The following is a 23,827-nucleotide window of genomic DNA, read 5'->3' on the forward strand; positions in this document are numbered from 1 at the left end:
ACATTATATGGATGTGGATGCATGGTCAAATCTTTGTTTTGTTTTTTTGTTTTTTGCCATTTTACCTGCGGAGCTCCGTAGAGGTAGAGCACCAGACACTCCTTCTCTGGGATGACGCACCACACCTTCTGCCAGGGTTTGTTCTTCTCACAGTACTGCAGGAAGCCACACATGATGCTGCTGCCTGAGAACTGAGCTGCCTCGATCTGCACCAGGAGGGAAACCACAAGTTAAGTTATAAAATAACGCAACTTCTTTTTTCAGTAACGAGTAATCAAATAAATGACTGTTTCCCCTGTTATAATACTGTTACCGTTACTGACAATAAAATGCGCCGTTACTTGACTCAAGAGGTCCCATCACTAAATAATACACCCGTTAAAGTGTACAGTATATACACTTTTTTTTTCAGTCCATCAACTAGTTGGAAAAAGGCAGTTTATCTGGATTATATGCAACTAACCAACTCACTCAGTCTGCCTGTGTGTTAGGGCGTTAGGGGGGCGAGTCCAAGTAAATTGACATATTTGAGCATTTTATTTAAAAAGTAACGCAATAGTTACTTTTCCTGGCAATTAGTTACTTTTATAATGTAGTAACTCAGATAGTTTTTTGTGGAAAGTAACTAGTAACTATGAAAAAAAAGAGAAAATACCAAGGCACTCATCTTGAATAAAAATATTAAAATGCCTTTATTGCATTAAGGGCCAAACATAGTAAAAAAGATGCTTCGACGCGTTCTGGCTGAGAGCCTTCGTCAGGAACGTGTCAAAGCGTCTTTTTACTATGTTTGGCCCTTAATGCAATAAAAGTCCTTGGTGTTTTCTCTTTTTTTCTACTGACCCAGCCCTACACCAAAGAGCACCATCTTAACAAAAGAAACCCATAGTTCCAGGCAGCACTCCTAGTGTTCAGCTTTAACTATAACTAATTGCTTTTTAAAAGTAACGTGCCCAACACTGTTTATCAGTTAACTCCTCATTTAGGGAATCCTAACACCGTCTGTGTATCAAAGCATTTTTACCTCCAGGATGCCCTTCTTCTTGCCCTCGGTCACCGCCTCTCCGGTCAGGATGGAGTAGCAGTCTTTGCAGACTTTGTTGGTCTTGTTGCCGTCGTATTCTAGTGCCACCTTGTTGTCTGAACATTTCCAGCACACCACCTGAGAGGAGAGAAACGGGAAGAGGAAATCTCCGTCAGCGCTACAGGTATCATCGCAACATGTGTGACGAAGACAGACACACTCAGACTTTGTGAATGTGTAACAAAAAAAACAAAAAAACGACTTGGTTTGTTTCCAGTTACGCTCGTGAGGTTTTTCCCCCACTGCGCCGCTCTCCCTCTCTCATCCACCTACTCTACATGCATTATGCATGGCACGACAACGTCAAGATTACTTACATAGCCGCAGGCTCTGCAGTGGTGTCTCCGCCGTGTCAGGGCATTGAAAGGCTCTTTACACTTCATGCACATTGTCACTTCATTGTCGCGTATCCAACGTGGCGCACGCTTCCCCAGCTCTGCTTTCTATGTTAAAAATAAAAACATGTTCAGTATGACAGCGCAGGAAAGGAGTGGTGACAGGTTTATGTGTCATGTTGCACGACGCTGATGGTTTTGACACTGACCGATACTTCCTCCGCGTCTTTCAGTGCGTTCTTGAATGACTCGTTCTTTTGCTGGAAGATCTCAATGGTATTCTGGAAAGCCTGCAGGGAAATAAAACACACAAAAAACACGACATCAGAGTCATGTGGAACTCATCCTAAGTGACATTCAGTCTTGTATAATTGCACAGTAAAATGATCTGAAATCATTCTGATTGTAGTGTACGTACCTTAATCCAGTCGGCTTTGTCTTGCTCTGAGCTGAGAGGGAAAAAAAACAAAACACAGTCAGAATAAACATTAAAAATTGTTTTCCTGTTCCTCTTATAACCCAGAGTTACACCAACATGGCAATTAACTGGTCAGAGTTTATGTAGAGGTTTACAAGATTGAAAAATGAACCTTGGGTGTGCTAAGTTAGGTGGTCTTCCAAATATAAGTGAAATTATACTGTGCAGGGTCCAAATTACATACAATTACATTCCTCAGTGTGGGAGGGGGCAGCGTCTTTTTGCACCTTTTTACAGGGTTTCGCAATAAAACTGTAGGTTGTTTTTATATTTTTAAATTCATTCATTCATTCAATGTTAAATTCCTCTGTGTGTACTGTATCTACCTGGCCTGTAGCTCTAGTGTCCTCTCCTTCCCCGACACCTGGAAGGTATGAGGGTAGTCCTCGTTGGACGTCTCCAGGACCTTCATGCCGTCGAGGCCGATCCGCGTCCTCACCGTGTACTTGGTCCCTCCCAGGCTAAATTTGGGCACGCAGTACAACAGCATGTTGTTGAACTGGTAGGACAAAAGAAGAACATAGATAGAGAGTGCATGTTAGAGCACGGATCGGTTGCTGCTGCTGTAGTTTAGTTTAGCGCTACTTTCCTCCACAGTGGGCAGTCCTGAGCTCTGCAGGTGACCTGAATCACACCGGTGGGAGAGATTCAGCCTGAAGCTAATAAGAAACAGCCAAAATATAATCACATCATCTGGTAATCCCAGTAATTGAGAGATGTGCTCATGTGCCCTCGGTGCACGCTTACACAGAGGTGGTCCTGGTATGAAATGATTCACTTGTTTCAATTGACTGATGCAGGTGGAGCTTTGTGCTCTCGGTATATTTCCCTGCAGTCCCCTTTGTCAGAGGAGGAAATGTATTTTTTTTTTATGATTTGCTGTTTCTCTCACCAGGAAGAGGTATCTCTCCATGGCCGAGGTGTTCCTGGCTGCCAGCTTCAGGATGTGTCCCTCTTTGATGAACTCGTTAGAGGGGTGAACGATGTCCTCCTCCTCACCCAGCATCTCGTAGATCTCCAGCAGTTTCTTCAGATTCTCCTAAACGAGGACGGGGGACATTTATTTTAGTCAAGTCAAGTGTCGATGTGTTGGTGGAGATGGTAAAGTCTAAGGAAAATAGTGAAAAACATCTACTCACGGATTTCCGAATGGCGCTGTTGGAGTGAGTCGCCGCTGTGCCAATGATTTCTAATGATTCTGAAAAAAAGAAGGATGGGTTACCTAAGTATAGCCTGAATGAAATTAAACTGGGAACTTTCAGGGAGACGTTCAGGGACTAACGTACTTTCTGCATCTCGTCGATCGGGGTCGTCCTGAGGCAGCTTCTTCAGATAGTCTTTCAGCAGCATCTCGTATCGAGGGACTCTCTGCACAGGCTCCAACATGTGATGCTGAAGCGTCAGGAAGCCACAGGCCTCTTGACTCTGTCGCAAAACAACCAAAAATAATTAAAATCTATCTTTTTTTAAAGGTTTTGCAACATATTTTTAAGCTTATTCAACCTCAAAACCTTCCGATACTGACAACACCTAAGCTGTTTTTCTGGAAATGGATTCTGGTACATAGAGTACAGTAAAGTACCTGTATCTCCTGGATGATGGCCTTGAACTGGGGCGAACGGTCAGTCCACTGTTTGAGCAGCTCCATGGCTTTGTCGAAATTCTTCACATACTCTGCGTACATCTTGAGGAAGGGTGTGAGTTTCTGCAGGATGTCTCCGATGCGAGGGGTGGACGACCTGCAAGGAGGGAGAGGAGGCAAGTTGGTTTATACACTGCAAAAACTCAAATATCTCACCAAGAATATTTGTCTTCTTTCTAGTCAAAATGTCATTTCTAGTCAAAACAAATCTCATTATACTTAAAATAAGACTCATCACATAAAACGTAGCTTGTTTTTAGACACTTTTTACTTCTTTCAAGCATATTTTCACTTGAAATAAGTAGAAAAATCTGATAATGGAGCAAGTTTTTCTTTGTTATTGCAAGCACAAAAAACCTGCTTTCACTGGCAGATTTTTCTACTTATTTAAGTGAAAATGAACTAAAAACAAGTAAAGTTTTAGGTGATGAGTCTTATTTTAAGTGGAGAGAGAGATTAGTTTTAACAAGAAATGAGACAAATATTCTTGGAAAGATTTTGAGTTTTTGCAGTGTAGGTCTTAATGTTTTTCTTGAGGTCTGAAAGAAGCTCATAATGAACATAATTGATGCTATCATCATCAGCAACAGCAGTTTATTTATTTATTTATTTTTAGACACATTACCCTACAATTATCACCCATCTCTGGGCTGAGGCTCACCATTCTCCCATGCGTTTCTCCAGATCTGGAAGCAGAAACTGGCTGTGAAAGGCGTGGATGGAGCAGATGTTGGAGAAGATGTTCTTCACCACATCCACAGGGAACGTTCCCTTGATGGCCTCCTCCATTAGCTTTGCACAGAACACCTGACAAGGCACAACACAACATGGAAAGTTGCATTTTGCAATAAAAAAGACATTCATACACATAACGTGGCTTGAGGGTTTCACATCATTGTTTCAATACTGTGGGATATAATCCCTTTACTTATGTTACATGGTCCGAACAGAGAAGTGAAGCACTGAGTTCCTCACCTGGTCCAGCAGGTTGAGTCTTGCTACATAGGCCTTCTCCGTCTGCAAGAGCTCGCTGGCGATCTTAAACAGCTTCTGTTCATTGGTCTCCTGGGGGGAAAAGAAAAAGAGCTCACATTAGTGGATTTTTATACGGGAGCACAGAGGAATCTCAAATAACTTGTGATCATTAATGGATTAGTGAGGTGTGAATGTGATCTCATTCTTACAGCAGCGCGGTCATACAGTTAGCAGGCAGCATAATGACCGTTTCAGTCTAATACTTCTCTAATGATGAGGAATTACTATTGTCAGCTAAAGCTTGAAGAAGAATGGGGCCCACATGTTTTTAGAAAATGGAGCTGAAAGTAATGCAGAAGTGTGGAACAAGCTCATGATTTCGATTCAACTCAGTTTTTATTCCCGTATCACTGTCGTTGCAGATTGTGGCTTCCCGTCCCTCTCCATTGCAAGTTCCTGATTGGTTCAGGTGTCATTTAAAGTCAATAGACACGTTGCATGTTGCAAATCGTGCAAGTTTTGTTTTGATTCAAGTTCAGCACCTCAGCAACTTGTCCACTGTCCGAGGGCAGCAGAGTGATAACGCAGCATGTAACACCGGTGTGTGCGTCTGCATGCGTGTGTCACTAACACTTGGCTGATAGTGGGCCGGCCTGTGGTGTAGCAAGGGGCCCTCAGAACAGGAAATGAAAACATGGAAGAAGGGAAATGACACCAAATTAAACAAAGACACTGCGTCTAACAGAACTCTGTGTGGGGGTCAAGCAGTGTGACAGACAATCAGTAAAGTCTCATAATCCTCCCACAAGCACACAAACATGACAAAGTGTCATGTTTGTTGCGTGTCTGGAGATTTTTACCGTAACAATGGAAACATTTTTTATACAATTCAAAACTGCAAAAAGCAGCCGAGAAAAAAAAAGAAAAGAAAAACAAAAGCAGCATCTTCCTCTCAAATGTTGGCGTGAGCGGCCTGCGAGCAACTGGCCTCGCAAATCTCCACATAATCCATTCGTCAATACATCCAGGACTCTCTGGTGTGTGTCTGAGTGATGAGGCGTGACATGTTTGAGATGAAGAAAAATGCACTTCATCGTGTTGTTCAGATGGACACAGGTCAGCGGAGAATTACATCCCATGGTTTTTATATAAGTAGAACCAATAAAGGGCAGTGGTGTGGTGGCAAGTACATCAGTCAAGTAGTACATTTACTGTGAAGTGCCACTTCACTTTCACTACCCCACTTCAGTCCAGATGGAAATATGCCCAGGTGACCTCAAATATACGTTTGTGCAGCACATTTTTGTTTTAACCTTCTTCTTGTAATTCTTTCAGCATGATCCCTGACATTTATCGAGCCACCCACTAAAGGAGCACCACCCTTAGGTCAGGAACCTGGATACTCCACCCAACTGAATAGAAAAACTTGTTCAAACAAGCTCAACCTTGAAAAGCTGAAACCAAAAAAATCTGCTTAAGCCATGCACTGATGCACTGAGAGATTCTAATATAATAATATTATTGTCCATTTGATATTTTCTGCGCAGAGGAGACAAGTTGTGATGACAACGCTTAGATATTTTCAGTTTTGATGTTGATATTACAAGTCATTTATTAGTAAAGGAACTTCTTGACCTCAATAAGAAAAGGGGACCTGAAACATCCCACAATGTACTGCACAGCTGAGAGAAGCTGCAGACTCAAGAGACATATCCTCTGTAGTTTTATCACTATGAGCGAAACCTTTAACACTGTCTAATACACTTTGACATATTGTGATAGAAATCATCTCTTTCCTAATGATTTGCATCCAGGAGCATTTCCATGTGGTGTTACTGTATTTGTGCTTTCATTTTCTTCTACACTCCCACACATGTATAAAACCCTCTAACCTGGCCGAGTTGAAAGGTTAAAGATGTTGTTTGGTAAGTAAGTAACACAAACAGACGCCGTTCAAATGAGATTTGAGGACAGAGCCACTCAAACCTAATCCAGACTAATTGATCATGTGTCCTGAGTTGACAGCTGGGTTTGTCATGTTGAGAACAGGCAGTGACTCAGAGTCCAAAAAAAAAAAAAAAAGAAAAAGAAAAAAGTTCATCACCAAAGTTAAGGTAAGGTCAACGACACTAATTAAAAAAAGCACATGTTATTTTGACTGAACATTTTACAAACATGACGCCATGCAGGTGACTGACTGTGGCTCTTCCTTTCTCTCATACCACCACTGTCTGGGACTGCGTGGCTGCTTTCAGCACTGAGAGGACAGAGATTGATCAGAACCTGGGATATTTATAATCTGCAGACAACAGCAGGGCCCATGGGCTTCCAACAGGAGACGGGAGAGGAGGAGGGGGAGGGGAGGAGGGGGTTTAAAACATGAACTCAGCTGCTCAAACGTTTGACATATGTTCGTCCCTCACTGGAAATAACCCCTCTTAAACACACCAGCAGCGAGGAACAGCAACACGCTTCTTCCCTTGTAACTCAATCCTCACAATATTAGATTGACCCAGAGCTGAGGCGGTTCACATGATTTAATTGTGCTGACACCTCAGGGCTTAAACAAGTGCTGACGCTTTGTTTATCAGAGACTGCAGAGGCAGAGCAACCTGACGCCTCTGTCAATACATCACAAACACAACAGAACGTGTGAAAAAATAAAAAAATAAAAAATAATAATCCACCACCAGCAGTCCGTACTGTACCTTCTGGTCTGCGCTGCCTTCTTCGTTCCTGTGCTCGCTAGTCTCTGTTGTAGTCTCGCTGTCCTCGTTCTCATTGTGGCTTTCTGTATCAGTCCTGTCCGTCTGTGGAGAAGACGAATGATCCTCATCCTGTTCTGCGCTCCCGTCCCCCATATCTCCATTTACCAGCAGCCCCGCCGCGGTCTCTATCCTCGCACTCTCACTCTCCGACTCCTCTTTGTCCTCCTCCTTCTCCTTCTCCTTGTCCTGCTCCATCTGCGCTAGCACCCCATTCGCCTCCGGTTTGTGCTCATCATCCCTGCGCGGCGTGGTGGCCGGTGGCGTGGAAGAAGCGTGGTGGTTCTCCTGATTCCTGCCGCTCTCCGTCTGCCTCTGGTAGGGGCGGTGGGCCGGGCTGCAGTTGTTCGACTTGCTGATTTGAGGTTTGAGCGGTGAGCTGTCTCTCTTGTTCTCTGTGCTGCTGCAGGAACAGAGGAGGGGGAAAAAAGGGAAGTCGGTCAGCACAGAAAGAGGTAAGTGGATGGCAAACCTTCCCCAGAGGAGAGGAAAGGAGAGTAAGAACAAAAAAAAAGAGAGAGGAGGCTGGTTTAGTAGTCGCTGCTCTAGCTGAGGCGTTGATCAGTGGAGTGTGGGGCAGCGGTGAGAGCTTTTGCATGCGAGTGTGAGAGTTAAAAATAAAGCTGTGGAGATGCACAAACTGCACAAACTTCCCTCTGTCTTGCAGAGAGCTGCTGTAATGCAGAGGAGGAATGGAGGTAAAGTAATGAGGAGGACAGGAGGAGGAGAAGGAGGAGGAGGAGAGGTACAACTCCACTCCCAGGAGATCCACGCTGTCCTACTTCCTACAGCACACACACACACACACACACACACACACTCAAACACACACACAACCTCAAACACACACACACACACACACACACACACACACACACACACACACACACACACACAGAGCCTGTTTTATAAATTGTGCTGTAACATCACTTTCATTCTCTGCTTGAACATGATTGAAATTGAAATGGTAAAAGCAGTCGCTCTGCACAAGACGTTTTGAAATACGGAACAGGGATGGAAACCAAATTAACTCACACACACACACACACACACACACACATTAAAACAAACACACACATACTGTACATTGCAGCACACACACACATGCACGTACAATGTCACCATTCAGCTGCTCTACATCCTCTACCAGCAGTCAGTCCAGCTGTTTCCCTGTAAACGACCCTCCAGACTTCCAGTGCTGCAGCGAGCAGCTCCTGTATCTTCTGTATCGGTATCTAAGCAAAACTTCCTGCACTGAGAATCATCATGCATCAGTTCTAGCAACAACAAAAAAGAAAGAAAGAAAAAAAAAAAAGAAATCCAATTTGTCTGTAATCCAATTCTATCCTCACACACACAAAAAATTAAAAAAAAATTGTAAACGAGCGGGTGATTTTTAGCTTCGGCAACAGTCGCTGTTGCATTGAATGTCACTGTCCGGTTGAAACAGGAAGTAGGTATAAATAGAGGAACAACAACAGGCTGGTGAAACACTCCACAGATGAATCACTTCTGGGCTGTCGGCCACCTGAGGGGCTTAACTCTGAACAAAAGATCGTCTCATCACCTCTCACAGAAAGACTGAATGACACCACAATAAAACTGAGTGGGGGATTTTTCTCATAAGATAAAAAAAAACACACACGTACACTAACATACACCCCACGCACGCACACACACACACACACACAACTTCACTCTGTGGTGTGAAGGTGCATCCGGCAGTTCCTCTTTGCATGTAAAGTGTTCCAGTACATGACTGTTTCAAAACAGGCGGAACTAGACTATAAGGTTTAAGAACAGCCTCGTCTTGTGCCATGTGGCAGTGAGTCTCGGCACCTTTAAGGCAGCCAAGTGCCATGTGAACCAGATTAGTATATTAGTAGGCTAATTCTGTTCTCAGAAGCTGCATAGGGCCTTTCCTTTCTCCTCCTTTCTGCTGCAGGGCCACTAGAGGGCTAATCCCCAACAGTCTTGAATGGCAAAGTTACACCACATCACTCTGATTTAAAAATGTGATGAAAGGTGTGGAGTAAAGCCCGGGATTTTGTAATTCTCTCTTTTCAGAGATCCAAACCAGAGATTTGAGTTTAGAGTACGTGAAGCTGTAGTGGCAGTGCTGCAGTGCTGAATATTTTTGGGCTCTTTACTGTATGAGCAGTCGGGGACAAGGGCACCATTGTTGTGCCTCTAGCCACCATCAACAGGCCTCTTCTCACATATCCGAGGCTGCAGCTACAATCAAAACTTACATAACTTGCAATAAAACAACATCTAAAGCTTTAAAAAAAAACAAAAAAAAAAAACAAGAGGGGAATACATCAGTGAGTCCTGCAGAAATCTCCCTCATATTGGAATTAGACGACTCAACATTAAAGAGTGTGTGTGAAAGTAAAGGCCTACAGAGGATTTAAATCTCCATCTAACCACGAGGCAACAACAACATCAAAGTGTGGACATTTCAGTTAGCTAGAGATCCTACCTTGCTCTCCTGGGCTTCATCTCGCAACACTGAGTCCCGTCCCACAACTGAATGAGTGGCTGTGTTCCCCCTCGCCGGTACAAATCTCCTTTCATCCCCCCCCTCCTTCTCCTCCTCCTCCTCCTCCTCCTCTCCCTCCCTTCACTAACGCTTGGCTTGTGAAGCACGGGATAATCTCTGCTCGTCCCGTCTACAGCTCTTGTCTGAGCTACTATCAATGAGTCAAGGCTGAAGAGTTTAATCGAGGGACTTCTGCTTTTTCCCCCCCCTCCTTGAAATAGCCCCGGTGTAGGAAACATGAGGAAAGAGAACAGTTTTCCGTGGCCGTGATTACAACAGCTAGAGTGGGGTCACTTCATTACAAAAGCTATTAAGTGACGTAGGTGAGGAGTTGTTCAACCAGAACCAAATATACCGCTGCAAAAAAAACTGCAAAGGCAGTCATATAGGCAGAGGGAGTGATAATGCAAAGAGTCAGCAAAAAAAGCATAAGCCACACTGCAAAAACTAAGATACTTTACCAAGAATATTTGTCTTATTTCTAGTCAAAATGTCATTTCTAGTCAAAACAAATCTCATTATACTTAAAAGACTCATCACATAAAAAGTAGCTTGTTTTTAGACACTTTTTACTTCTTTCAAGCATATTTTCACTTAAAATAAGTAGAAAAATCTGATAGTGGAGCAAGTTTTTCTTCCTTATTACAAGCACAAAAAACTTTCTTTCTACTTATTTCAAGTGAAAATTAGTTGGAAACAAGTGAAAGGTGATGAGTCTTATTTTAAGTGGAGAGATTAATTTTGACTAGAAATGAGACATTTTGACAAGAAATAAGACAAATATTCGTGGAAAGATTTTGCTTTTACTGAAGAATATACCAGAGTTGATTAAAAAAAAGTACAGCCCAAGTCAACTCCTCCTTCCTTATAGGATGTCACACACCCACACACAGACACACACACACACACACACACACACACACACACCACCTGAGAGGAAAGAGCAAAGCGCCATCTACCTGTTCTCCTCAAAGCGGCTGATGAGGTCTGAGACTTTAGAGTGTTTGTCCCTGGCTCTCTCCCGGTTCATAGCTCCTCTTCCTCCTCCTCCTCCTCCTCCTCCCTCTTCTTCCATGGCTGGTCTAAAGGGTATTCTCTGGCCGCGACCCAACGGGGATAAGGACTCCGTCACCGGGCTGTGAAGATGCAGTGGCTTTGGAGGCACTGGAGAGGAGACAAGACAGGGATACGGAACTGTAATTCAAAGTCAAACCTAAAGGGGGCAGTATAAGCCATCCCAACAAAATTGATCATTCATTAACAGAATAACAGAGTTTTCCATTAAAACGGCCGCAACTTTAAAAAAAATAAACAAGTTGTCCAGCTTTGGTAGGCAGAGTGAAACCAGTTTCACTTTTCTCTCAAATCATGTGTATGTAATAATCACATTCCTTCTTGTCTTAGTCTGTGGTGTCCAATCTGTGAAGAATGATTAACTCAGCTCAAATAAAAGAGGAACCGGGCTCAGGGTTCACTCATCTCGGCCTCACTTACATAATAATAACTCCTCTCCTGTTTTCACTGCTTCCTGAGCATGTGCACAGCCGTATAGTAAACTGTATGTCCACAGGCACGGCTTAGATTATTGATTATATAATGTAACACAACAGAGTAAGGTGACTGAGACTGAACACTAAGTCTCTACATGTCACTGCTTTCCTGTGTGACTCAGACTGATACACTATCACACTTTGTGTTTTCTGACCACTCCCACTACGCAGTGTTTGGCTATTGATGACTCTCCATGCCGTAATGTACCTTGTGGTTTAGACTGCAGCCAAGGCCTACAGCCAGGGCTTCTTCCATTGACGCCTCCTCCCTTGCTCCTGTCGGTCGTCGCACGGTTGGCCCGATTCAGACACGCCTGCACGCTGGGCGGGTCGCGGGGCTTGCTCGCCGGGCTGCTGCCGAGAGCTGAGTGACACAGGAAAAGAATAAATATCCCCATTACAACAGTGATCAATTTCACAGTCAGTGAAAGCAGAGTGATGATACAACAGTATAGAAATGACAGAAAATGACTGACAGGCAACCAGTCCATTCATTCAACAATTAACAAAAACTCTCTGGCAGGTCCATTGTTACAACTTCCCATACAAAGTACCACAACAGTTCATATTGGGATCTCATTGATACTGCCTCTGTGCTTTTTTTAAATGACTGGTATTTAAATGATAACGCACGACCCGATGGTATCCCTGTATCTGCTTAGAAAATGTTTGATATTTGTTTCATTGTTAGAGTTATGTAGCATTTTCAGTTGTAAATTTCTGCAAAATTCAGCATATGGCAGGCATATGGCCATGCTGCCCGGTATTTATTTATTCATATTCCCGATTAATTATTAATCTTACTTTCAAGGTTACGTGTGAATTCTTTAAAAAAAATCTTTACAACTTTGTTTTGCATTACTGAAATTCACAACAAACCAGACATTTCCAACCCCCCAAGAGCAGGTATGTCCAAAGTCCGGCCCGGGGGCCAATTACGGCCCGTGTTCAAATTCCCACCAGCTCGCAGTCTCTGTCATAAAATCAATAATTTGTGGCCCACCAGCACGTACAAAAAAACACGTACAATAAAAAGCAATTTTATATTTCACCAGAAGACGGCAGCACACCTGTGGCCGCACTCTAGCCGCGCGACCCTTGACCCTTTCCAGCCCATTTCTAAAATATGATATAATACAATATAAAATATGCAATGTTTCAAATGAACCTACATGTTTAAGCCTCCTGAAAGTTTTTTTTTCCCCAGACAGACTTTTTCTTCATTTTATATGGTCTTCAAATATGAAAAGCAGAGTCATTTTGGTAAAAACTTGTTAAGATTTATTTATATTCTATGTGAAGAAATGAAAAGAATGCCATTTGCAATAAAAAAAAAGTATTAAATAGTTCATCTGCATTTAATGTTAATGGTTCAAAGGATGTCAGGCTGAATGGTCGGCCCCAACACATTTTCACCTCACCAAATCCGGCCCTCTTTGCAAAAAGTGTCACATCACATACAGTACAGGGAGAGACACGGTTCCTTAAGTAACTGCTCTCACTGAAAACCACAGGATATTTATACTATAGTGTATTAATTGCTGGAGATTTGCTTATGCTTAACAGCTGCGGTTTAACTGTTAGAGACTGTCAGACAGTTGAGTTGATTATCCAGCCAACGATCCGGTTGATGATCAGCACCAGGGAGGCTCTCTCCTCTCCCAACCAGCTGGCCACAGATGGTACAGCATCAGTGTTTAGATAGAGCAGACAGACTGATCCAAGATCCAATGGAGCGACAGACACAAAATGGCAGTGTTTACAGAATAGCCTTTAGAAATCTACCTCTCTCTGACCTCACATCACATATATGCAATCCCAGTAAGGCAAATACCCATATATGGACCTGGACTCTCATTAGTTTACAAGCCATTAGTCCATTAGTTTCCATTTAGGGTGGTGTGTGTGATTTAACAAGTGGCACTGATGTATAGGTGGGGATGCAGAAATCAATGTAGCTTTGCGCTTGACTAACTTGTATGGACAAACACTGTGTGTAGTGCGACGCAACCTATTCCTGAAGTTGTGAAACAGACTTAACAACAGAGTCTGCTATAAAGGACATGCAGCAATGTCACATTTTTTTTACAGACAGAAGAGTCCTGTCCTCTTTCTGGCCCTCGCTGACGCTAATAGGGAAGGAGAAACTTTCCATCTTGTCCAGCATGAATCATTGAGAAGAGGTCTTCTTCATTTCTTGATAGCCTGTCACTTTTTATCCAAAAATAGCTGCGAGCATCAGCACTTGAGAGCACCATCATTGAGTGAGCTAAATTGTGGAAGTGTAAGATCATTTTTCACTAACTTTTTAGCTTTTCTTTATTCTGTTCAACAAGTGACTCTTCAGCAATTAGCCCTTTCCCAACAGCACTGTATTATTCTCACTAAAAGCATCATCTTTCCCATCACGTAGGAATGCCACTTTACAATAATTGGACCCCTTGTTTTTCTCTAGAATGATCTTTATCTTACCAATCCCGAAACAGAAAGAGAAAAAAAACTTACCACAGAATCATGTAGTCGCTGTTTCTATTTTTTGACTATCTGACCGTAATTAAAGGCATCAGCATGAGCAACTGTCTGACTGGAAACGGTCACACGCTGTTGCTTGGGAGGGCAAGACTTTTTCTAAAACACGCACCCCGAAATTATACCGATCAATTCTGTACGACGGCACCTCAGGAATTTCACTTGATTACCTACTTGGCTTTTTCCCTCACAGCCACATTAAGAGATTACGAGGAAACATCCACAGAGGAGTTAAGAGACCATATCGTACAGCACATATATGGCTCAGAGTGAGGTTCCCTGCATATGGTCTGCACTCCATGTATGGCACTTTTCCTGGAAGATTGCAGGGGGGCGGCCAACCCTCCGCAGCCTGGCTCTGTCTCCACCGTGGGTTGTTATTAACTGTGTCAAACACCACCAGTCCCTCAGCTGTAAACCTCTCATCTCTGCACTGCAAAAACTCAAAATCTTACCAAGAATATTTGTCTTATTTCTAGTCAAAATGTCACTTCTAGTCAAAACAAATCAAATTATACTCAAAATAAGACTTGTCACATTAAAAAGTAGCTTGTTTTTAGACACTTTTTACTTCTTTGAAGTATATTTTCACTTAAAATGAGTAGAAAAATCTGATAGTGGAGCAAGTTTTTCTTCCTTATTACAAGCACAAAAAACTTGCTTTCACTTTTTCTACTTATTTCAAGTGAAAATTTGTTTGAAACTGTGAAAATGATCTAAAAACAAGTTAATTTTTAGTTTATGAGTCTTATTTTAAGTGGAAAGAGATTTTGAGTTTTTGCAGTGTGTGCTGCACTTTCACTCAAACCAGAGCGAGTTCTGCAGGTATTTTAAGTGTTAGTGTTAGATAAGATATGCTAGCAGAGATACAAGTATAGATATGTGGAAGTATATTTGGCTTGGACCTGCATGTACCCGTCCATCCACCAGTCAATTGTGCAGAAAAAAAGTTTTTGAGTTAGTGCTTTTTAAAGCAGCAAACTGTTCTGTTACAGTAAAAACAGCATGAGCTCCACTTCCTCCCCTCTGGCAGGAACTTAAAGCTCCTGGTAACACATTCCTCCTGGCATCTTGTCATTAAAAACTGGCTTGGCACAAGTGACAGACCGCCGTGTACAGTAAATTAAAAGCAGCCATCAGCCACCACCCTGCTGAAACACTTTGACTCTCCTCCTCCATCCGTGACGGGGAGGAAAAGGAGCTCAGACTTGTTGATGTAAACACAACGGGAGCTTCTGATGGTCGAGGATTAGCACGGATGAGCGCGACTCGTGTCAAATACGATGTCATACCATTAGTTGTACATCCTGAGTGATGTTATGACAAGGCTGTTTACTGTACACACACACACACACACAGGTTTGTCGGCTACTGCACAGAAACTGAAACGCTGCTCGCTGCGCCGATCCAGGAAACGAGGAGCTGGTGATGAGTCTAACCGAGACTCGACCTTTTTGCCTCTGTCCTTGTTGCGAGGGATGACGAGACGTGCTGTCATGGCAACCGCTACCCCCGTCGTTACCTTCGGAAGATGCTAAATTTATTCCTCCAGTGAGCGGACCGCGCCTAAAGGCATCATGCCTCCATCTCGATAAATCCCAAAAATAAACTGCAAGGCAGCAAATGAGAAGAAATGCTCTGGTAAAAGGTCAGGCGTCATTCACACTGTAGATAAGACGGACCGCTGCAGGATTCTGGTTTGCTGAGACACCAAGCCACTTCTGCTTTCACTATTACCCCCTGCTCTCATCTATCACCATGAACACCATCTCCCCTGAGTGTGTGAGTGTCAGTAACACAGAGTTGTGTCCCTAAAAGCGTATTCTCCTTCTCAAAGACAACCACAAAGCAGGATCCACCTCCTGTTGTTCACCTGGGCTCATCAGGTTACATTGCATACGTGTTTGTGCCACTATACAGCATTAAAGCCATCACACTCACTCACGCCACCCCATATACCCCCCCGCCCCCCTCCCCCCCATCCACAAGCTCCCATGCAGCTCAACCCGGCAAAGGACTGGACTGAAGGAATGTACCACTCTGGCACAAATAACTCTCCTTGCAACAAAAAAACAAACTGTGTCTGAAAATAGTTAATCATTCCAACAACTAGTGCCGGAAATAGTTTCCTTTGCTTCGGGGAAAAGCAAGGTCTGTTGGTTAAACTCTGAACCCAAGCAAAAACACTAAAACAGCCATTGAAATTTGGTACAATCAAGCCCACTTCAGCTCAGTGTATGATAATAAAGCTCCTCTCTTAACTAGCCATCATCTTCTGGGAGCCCACTTGAAGTATCAGTGGCAAAAAAATTGCATGGCAATCATCTCAGTCCTGTCCAAAGTGGCGGACAGGTTGCCAACACTGAAATCACCACCCTTGAGCAGCCAAAACCAGGCTTTTATGTGAGCTATTTAACAATATATTCAAAAAATAAAAGCAGAAAGCAGTCCTCATGCATGGCTTTGCAGGTGGGCAGGTGCACACTTCTATTAATCTCCACTCAGCTAAAACACTACTAAAGTACACATTCAGCAGGACATTTCTCTACCTCAGTCTTGTGACATCCCAGTCTCCCTGAAGCGTTGTCAGCTGACTGTATAAGACCGTCTAACCTGTATCTTGACGGTGTCTCACGTCACACCGCTCGTCCCGTCTTTCGGCACAAACCCCCTCTGGCAGAGAGTGAGTCGATACTTCAGCGTGGGAGCCGAAAAAACAAAAACACACAAAAGACACACCTGTCTGTGTGCGGTGCAGTGTATCCCCACCCTACCAGCTATGGAGCCACCAAGGCAGAGAGAGGAGTGTCTCTCACACAGCTTCAATACTCAGGCTTTGTCCTCTCGCCTCTCGGGCTCCCACAGGCACCACACACACGGATCACAAGGAATGTCTGAGAGGACTTTCCTTTAACCAATTCTGCTTCTTCATAATAACCGGGCCGGCATATTAATGATCATCTCGGTGGCTTTTGCACAGCTGCACAGCAAAACGTTGGGGGGGGGGGGCATGAGAAAAAGGCGATGAATTTCTTATCAAAGAGCCCCTCATGCTTCCCTCTTTAACAGGCCATAAATCAGCTTGCAACTGTTACACCATGTCTGAAGTACAAAAGGGCAGAAATTATGGAGTGCAGTGACCTGCCTGAGCCCGTTTACATATTGTTGCGGCTTCCAAACACAAACCTTTAAAGCCGCTGAGAGTATGAGGTTGGGTCCTCAGGTACGTAGATTTGTGACGCGCTATAGTAGATTTTGATAAAGATACGCTGAGATCCAACAATGCTTTTGGTGCATTTATTGTAACAAAACAGCACAGAGCTATCACAGCGCAGCAAGGATGGATAAACGTAAAAATGAGACTGGCAGATTAAACAGGAAAAAAGGGTGATTAATGAATGAATGAGTAGCGGTCAACAAAAATTACGGCTACTCCCAACCCTGACTCTCTCTCTCTCTCTCTCTCATCTGTGTCACCGGTGAGTGCCCACCTTTACGCACACACACTTCCGCACGCACACACGCCTACTCCCAGGTGAACCACCCACTCTGCAACACACACACACACACACTCAAACACACCGTGCTGCTCATCTTCAGCCTGTATGTCTCTTACACACCAGCCCCTAATTATTAGGTCTCACATAATAATTCACATTTCAAAACACAATAGGAGACATAATAAATCATCATATCAATTTCAACGATAATGCAAAAATGTCTAATAAATTGCTCAAGTCCATGAAAAAGGTCATTACAACGAATATTCCTTCTTCTGGTCGTCATGACCGATTAGTGCAAAGAAAGTCCATCTGACGTCCGAAAACACAAAGTCCATATAGAGGTCAGCAACGTCCTCATGCTGCCTCCTCCTTCTCCAGCAACAAACACACCTTGGATATGGGTCTGTCCAAGCAACTGGTTCTTGTCTTAATCCGAATTTGACGCACAAATCCCTTGCGATCCGGAAAAGTTTGCAAGACACGTCCCATAACCCAAGAATTACGAGGTGCAGTACTGTCCATAAGCAAAACTAGATCTCCTACGACAAGGTTTCTCTGGACTCCAGTCCATCTCTGTCGTTCCTGTAACAGAGGCAGGTACTCCTTTGTCCAGCGCTTCCAGAACAGATCAGATATGTACTGGACTTGTCTCCATCTTCTTTGTGCGTACAGGTCTGCTGCTTGGAACTCTCCAGGTGGTAATGAAGGCTGGTTTTTTTAGCAGTAACAGATGGTTCGGCGTCAGTGCTTCCAGGTCGTTAGGATCTGTGGAGGCCTTGGTGATGGGCCTGCTGTTAATAATGGCTTCCACTTCGCAAAGAACTGTGTGGAGTCCCTCCTCATCCAAGCGTTGTACTTTGAGAGTGGAGTTCAGGACTTTCCTCACCGATCTAATAAGCCTTTCCCACACTCCTCCATGATGTGATCCAGCAGGGGGGTTGAACGTCCACTTAATGCCCTTTTGGAGTAACACATCATGCACCTGTGCCTGGTTCCACTGCGCAATCGTTGTTTTTAACTCACGTTCTGCACCCACAAAATTTGTCCCATTATCAGAGCGCAGCTCGCGGACCTGTCCTCTTCTGGCTATAAAACGCCTTAGTGCATTTATGAAGGAGTCAGTGTCCAGAGAAGGTGCCACCTCGATGTGAATAGCTCTCAATACAAGACAGGTAAATAGGACACCATACCTCTTCACTGTACTCCTCCTGCTCCTCACTTCGATGGGTCCAAAATAATCAACCCCTACACAAGTGAATGGAGGTTCATCAGGCTTGAGTCGGTCTGTGGGCAAGTCTGCCATCTGCTGGCAAACTGGAGTGGCATTAAGTCTTCTGCAGATGGTGCACTTCGACAGAACTCTCCTAATGGCAGTACTTGCTCCTGTCATCCAGTATTTCTCCCTGAGCTTGGACAACATGTGGTTGCGGCCACTGTGTCCTACCTCTTGATGTATATTTCTCAGCAACAGGGTAGAAATATGAAGGTCTTTTGCCAGAATGATAGGATGCTTAGACTCCAAAGGCAGTGCTGCTTTGCTAAGCCGTCCTCCCACACGCAAGACTCCATCCTCCAGCCTTGGACACAACTTGTACAGGTGACTATTTTTCTTGACATTTTGTCCCTTTTCCAGACATGAGAGCTCCTCAAAAAACTTTCTCTTCTGGCAAAACTGAATTATGGCCAGTTCAGCCTTGTCAATGTCCTCCACTGTAGGAGCACCAAGGACAGCTGCACCTTTAAATGTGCACCTTTCCTGCTCCAACATTCTCTGTTGCTGCATGCTCTCTTCACTCTGATTGGCTATTAGCCTTTTTCTCTTCCTGATACAGGACCACAACCATTCCTTGTATTTCAGCCACCACGCCACAGCTTTCTTCAATCGGATCCACGAGGAATAATGATGGATCAGGTGAGTAGTGGGATCCTCTTCAGCTTGTACAGCATTGACAACAGCAGTTTTCTTCACCTCTGGATCGTCCTGAGGGAGATGACTCACAGGCTCAGGGTTCACAGGCCATTCCGTTTCAGGTTGGCAAAGAAACGGCGGTCCTGTTAACCAGAGTCTGTCCTTCAGAAATGCCTCCACTTTGAGCCCTCTGGATGCTGCGTCTGCTGGATTTGAAGCTGTATCCACGTATCTCCACTGAGCAGGGTGAGATGATTTCAGGATCTCCGAAACACGATTGGCAACAAACACCTTAAATCTGGAGCTTTCGTTGTTAATGTATTTCAGCACAGAAGCACTATCAGTCCAAAACACAGATTCCTGAAGACTCATGTGTAGTTCTTTCTTCCACAGGACATCCATGCGACTGGCCATTGTTGCAGCAATCAGTTCCATTCTTGGAATTGTAACTGTCTTCAGCGGGGCAACACGAGCCTTTCCCATAATGAAAGCACTGTGCATTTGGAGGTGCTCATTCTGTAACAGCAGGTAAGTGACTGTACCATAGCCTTCCTCAGAAGCATCGCAGAAATGGTGTAGTTGCGCAGTAATAACATCTCCAAACTCCAGAGGTTTTAGACATCTGGGCAGCTCAAAGTTGTCCAGTAGGTGGAGCCCTTGCACCCACTTAAGCCACTCTTTGGAGACAGTCTCTGGTATGGGATCATCCCAACCAACTCCTCTTCTGCACAAATCCCTCAAGATCCTTTTTGCTGTCAGAACAAGGGGACTTAACATGCCCAGAGGGTCATAAATGGAGCTTACAGTAGAAAGGATGCCTCTGCGGTTGAGTGGTCTGTCCTTCCATACAATTTTGAATTTAAAGGTGTCTGACTTGATACACCACTCTACACCCAGCACTCTTTCAATGGGCACAAACTCCCGGTCCAGGTCCAACTGCTCCATGCCTTTAGCTCTGCGGGGCTCTGGGATGGTCTTGAGCACTTCAGATCTGTTACTGTGCCACTTGGTCAAACAGAATCCCCCTTTAGCGCACAGAGACATGAGCTCATGACAGAGGGTCAGTGCCTCCTCCTCTGTTGCAACTGCCACCAAACAATCATCCACATAAAAGCAGTGCTGCAGCTTGTCCACTGTCTCCTCCTTATGCTCATGTCCAAAATCCTCTGCACATTTCCTGAGGGCAAAGTTGGCACAGCTAGGGGAGGATGTAGCTCCGAAAAGATGTACCTTCATCCTGTATTCACATGGTGCTTGGTTCAAGTCTCCTTGTGACCACCAGAGGAATCGCAACAGATCAGCATCATCTGGGGGCACTTGCACCTGGTGAAACATAGCTTCTATGTCAGCCATGATGACCACAGGTTCCCTCCTGAACCTGGTCACAACTCCAATCAGTGAGCTGGTTAGATCGGGCCCTTGCAACAGCTCTTCATTCAGAGATTGTCCTTTGTAACTGGCACCACAATCAAACACAACTCGGAGTTTTCCCTTTGTCGGGTGGTAGACACCATGGTGCGGTATGTACCAGACCCTGCCATCACTTCTTTCCAGCTCTGCATCAGGAACCTTTTCAGCATAACCTTTACCAAGTAGATCATTAATAAAGGTGTTATACTCCCTGTAAAACACTGGATCCCTCTGGAGCCTCCTCTTCAGATGGTTTTGACGCTGTTCCACCACTTTCCTATTATTTGGCATGCTGACGTTTGAATTTTTCAAAGGCAGGGCGACCTGGTAATGACCATTGACATGTTTGGCTGACTTTGTGACCATGTCCATGAACCTCAGGTCTTCCCTGGACAGACCCACTTGTTCCTCCACAGCAGATTCTGGAAAGTCCATCTTAAATTGCTGTTGCCACAGTTCATCCAAATTTACAATGGACACACGGTTCACAGTTACTGGCTGCTCACAGTAATTGGCCTTTCCACCGTTTCCTGTCAGTGGTCCATTTACCGTCCAGCCCAGCACCGTCCTTATAGCGTAGGGTCCATTGTGCTCACTGCGGATGACTTCCAGCGGTTCCATGGCTCGTGGAACATTCGTTCCAATCAGCAACTCAATTCCAGCCTCAATCTGTGGTAAGGAGATGTGTTTTAAATATGGCCACCTTGTCAGATCCTTATTTGTGGGTATGTTTGCTTTGTGGACTGGCATTGACAACTGAGTGTACGCTTTTGGCAACTCAATGAAGCTGTCATCTTCAAGTGCTGCCACCTCCAGCTCTGGCACGATGTAGCTACTGACCACCTTCTCCTGCCCCATGGTCCTGAGAAGAATGTTGGCTCTCTTCCCAGACAAATTGAGCTTCTGCTTCAGACTCTCAGTACAGAACACCGCAGTACTTCCCTGGTCCAAAAAGGCGTATGTGAGAATGATTTTATTGCCCTTCTTCGCCTTCACTTGGATCGGCACGATAGGAAGCTTGCAATCCATCTCACCAGCCCCTGTAAGCCCACTGGAAACCAAGGTGTCGTCCACTGTAACCTGGATGCTTCTCTCAGCCGGTTCTGCCGTTGCCACACTATCCTTATGGAGCACAGTTGGATGTCTTAGGCCACACTTCGAGCAGGAAATCTTCCTTTGGCAATTTTTGCTTATGTGTCCTATACACAGGCAGCGAAAACAAGCACCATTTTCCTTCAGGAAGTCAATTTTCTCTTTGTGTGCCATTTTTTCCAACCGCGCACACACATCCAATGTGTGTCCTCCAGTGCAGCAGGGACAGATCTTCTTCGCTGGTGGTTTTATGTATGTAGCTTTATTCACAGGTTGAGCTGTTCTCTCCACACGATTCACTGTGGTAGCGAAGCTGGTTCCTCTGATGCTGGAGCGAGGGGGAGGTTTGTGTTTCATTTGTTTAGTTGTTATAACAGTGTCCTGAATGTTTCCAAACACAGGGTCTGTCAAGATTTTTACCTGTTTTTCAACAAAGTTGGCAATGTCCACAAACCTTGCTCTCCTATTGTACCTTTCCTGCAGGTCACATGCGTCGCACCTCCAGCGGTCTCGGAGTTTGTACGGCAGTTTTTTAATGATTTCCACCATGTTTGTGGGTGTGTCCAGATCATTTAAATACTGCACATCCTCCAAAGCGTTGCAGCATCCACGCAGAAAGAGGCCGTACTCCTGGAGGGCTTTCACATCTTCTGTTTTAATAGTGGGCCATGACAAAGCTCTCTCCATGTATGCTGCTGCCACCTTTTGCTCATTGCCATAGTGCTCTTTCAATAGAGCCTTTGCCTTCACATATCCTCTGCTCGACTCAATGTGCTGACAGCTCCTCACTAGTCCCTTTGCATGCCCTTTGGTGTATTGTTCAAGGAAGTAGAGTCTGTCACAGTTGTTGCTGGTGTTGCGCTCAACTCCATTTTCAAATGCTTTAATAAACGAATGGTATTTGAGTGGGTTACCATCGAAAATGGGAATTTCCCTTTTTGGGAGTGCTGAGAGGCATTGTTGTTGCATCAAGAGTGTTGAAATTTCATTTTGTTTTCTCATTATGTCCAGCACACTGTCGTTTTGTGATGCATCAGTTTGTGTAACATTGGTCACAGGATCTTCAGGAGTGGTTAGATAACGTTGGAGCATGTAAGAAGGACCTGGGAGATGTTTTATGTCAGGTAAGTGAGTGACTTTAGGCTTCACAACTGTCTGTGTGGTTTCAATTGCGTTGGATTTTAGTTTAACTGGCAGTGATGGGACAAATTCCGTAGCATTGATGTTAAGTTGTTGTTTTGAGCATGTCTTTTCATAGTATGAGTTCATCCCATCTGAAACCTTTGACTTTGATTTACTGCCAACACTGCTTTGTGATTTTATAACACTTAGTTTTGCCATTTCCTCAGCGATTTCATTCTCCAGTAAAAGCTGTTCTCTTCTTTTGCGTAGTTTTAACTCCTCTTCATCCAATGCATGTTTTTCCTTTAATGCCTTTTGTTTTGCTGCCAAAATTGCAAGATTTGTTTCCGTTTTTAAGCGAGCAGATGAGCGTGAAGCCAAGGATGAGGAATGATGTGAGCGTGATTTCTTGGTTGCATTTGAGATGCTGTCACAGGGCTGTAGTTCATCCTGGGGATCTTGTTCAGTGGGAACAAGTACTGGAGGGTCAGCAACAGACAAATCCTTGCTTTTTTCGACAGGAATTTGTGCTGCGTGATTGATTTCCTTTGTTGGTTGCTCAGAAGTATTTGTCTGAAGTGGTAATTCATTTGAGTTTTCATGCGGATTTTCCTTTATCCATTTTTCCACTTGTTCCTTGAATGCATCACTGTAATCCATAACGCTAGAAAACCACTCTTTTTGTTTTTTATGTTCATCATCAGGAAGAAGTTGCAATACTTCGTTGTGCAGGTCAGTGGCCTTTTTACACAGTGCATTCAAGTTATTCAGTTGTGAGGGGATTTCAGTTACATTTTCTTTTGATTTCATGTGCGCTTTTATTTGCGGAATAAGCTCTTTGATTTTATTAACGGCACTTTTGCGCTCATGTTGCAACCGTTCGATTTTATT

General features: G+C 44.1%; 1 protein-coding gene across 11 annotated transcripts in view; it reads right to left on the reverse strand.

Annotated features, from left to right (window-relative positions):
- fgd4a (FYVE, RhoGEF and PH domain containing 4a) overlaps positions 1–23,827 on the reverse strand; it is a 54,695-nt gene that overhangs the window by 2,429 nt on the left and 28,439 nt on the right. For 6 of the 11 annotated variants that reach the window (XM_085779973.1, XM_085779975.1, XM_085779976.1 and 3 more), the window contains 15 exons: positions 11,580–11,735; positions 10,781–10,985; positions 7,223–7,682; positions 4,515–4,604; positions 4,201–4,346; positions 3,480–3,636; positions 3,184–3,322; positions 3,037–3,095; positions 2,790–2,936; positions 2,224–2,396; positions 1,838–1,868; positions 1,629–1,709; positions 1,402–1,527; positions 1,025–1,162; positions 66–206 (listed from right to left, as the gene is read on the reverse strand). In XM_085779973.1, the coding sequence (XP_085636099.1) occupies positions 66–206; positions 1,025–1,162; positions 1,402–1,527; positions 1,629–1,709; positions 1,838–1,868; positions 2,224–2,396; positions 2,790–2,936; positions 3,037–3,095; positions 3,184–3,322; positions 3,480–3,636; positions 4,201–4,346; positions 4,515–4,604; positions 7,223–7,682; positions 10,781–10,985; positions 11,580–11,735 (2,249 nt within the window). Of the gene's footprint in view, positions 1–65; positions 207–1,024; positions 1,163–1,401; positions 1,528–1,628; positions 1,710–1,837; positions 1,869–2,223; positions 2,397–2,789; positions 2,937–3,036; positions 3,096–3,183; positions 3,323–3,479; positions 3,637–4,200; positions 4,347–4,514; positions 4,605–7,222; positions 7,683–9,761; positions 9,871–10,780; positions 10,986–11,579; positions 11,736–23,827 lie in introns of those variants that run through there. The other 5 variants (XM_085779972.1, XM_085779978.1, XM_085779979.1 and 2 more) reach the window with 3 other exon arrangements.

The sequence above is a fragment of the Trachurus japonicus genome, chromosome 6, assembly GCF_045865225.1.
Source record: "Trachurus japonicus isolate A0001 chromosome 6, Traja_1.0".
NCBI lineage: Eukaryota > Metazoa > Chordata > Actinopteri > Carangiformes > Carangidae > Trachurus > Trachurus japonicus.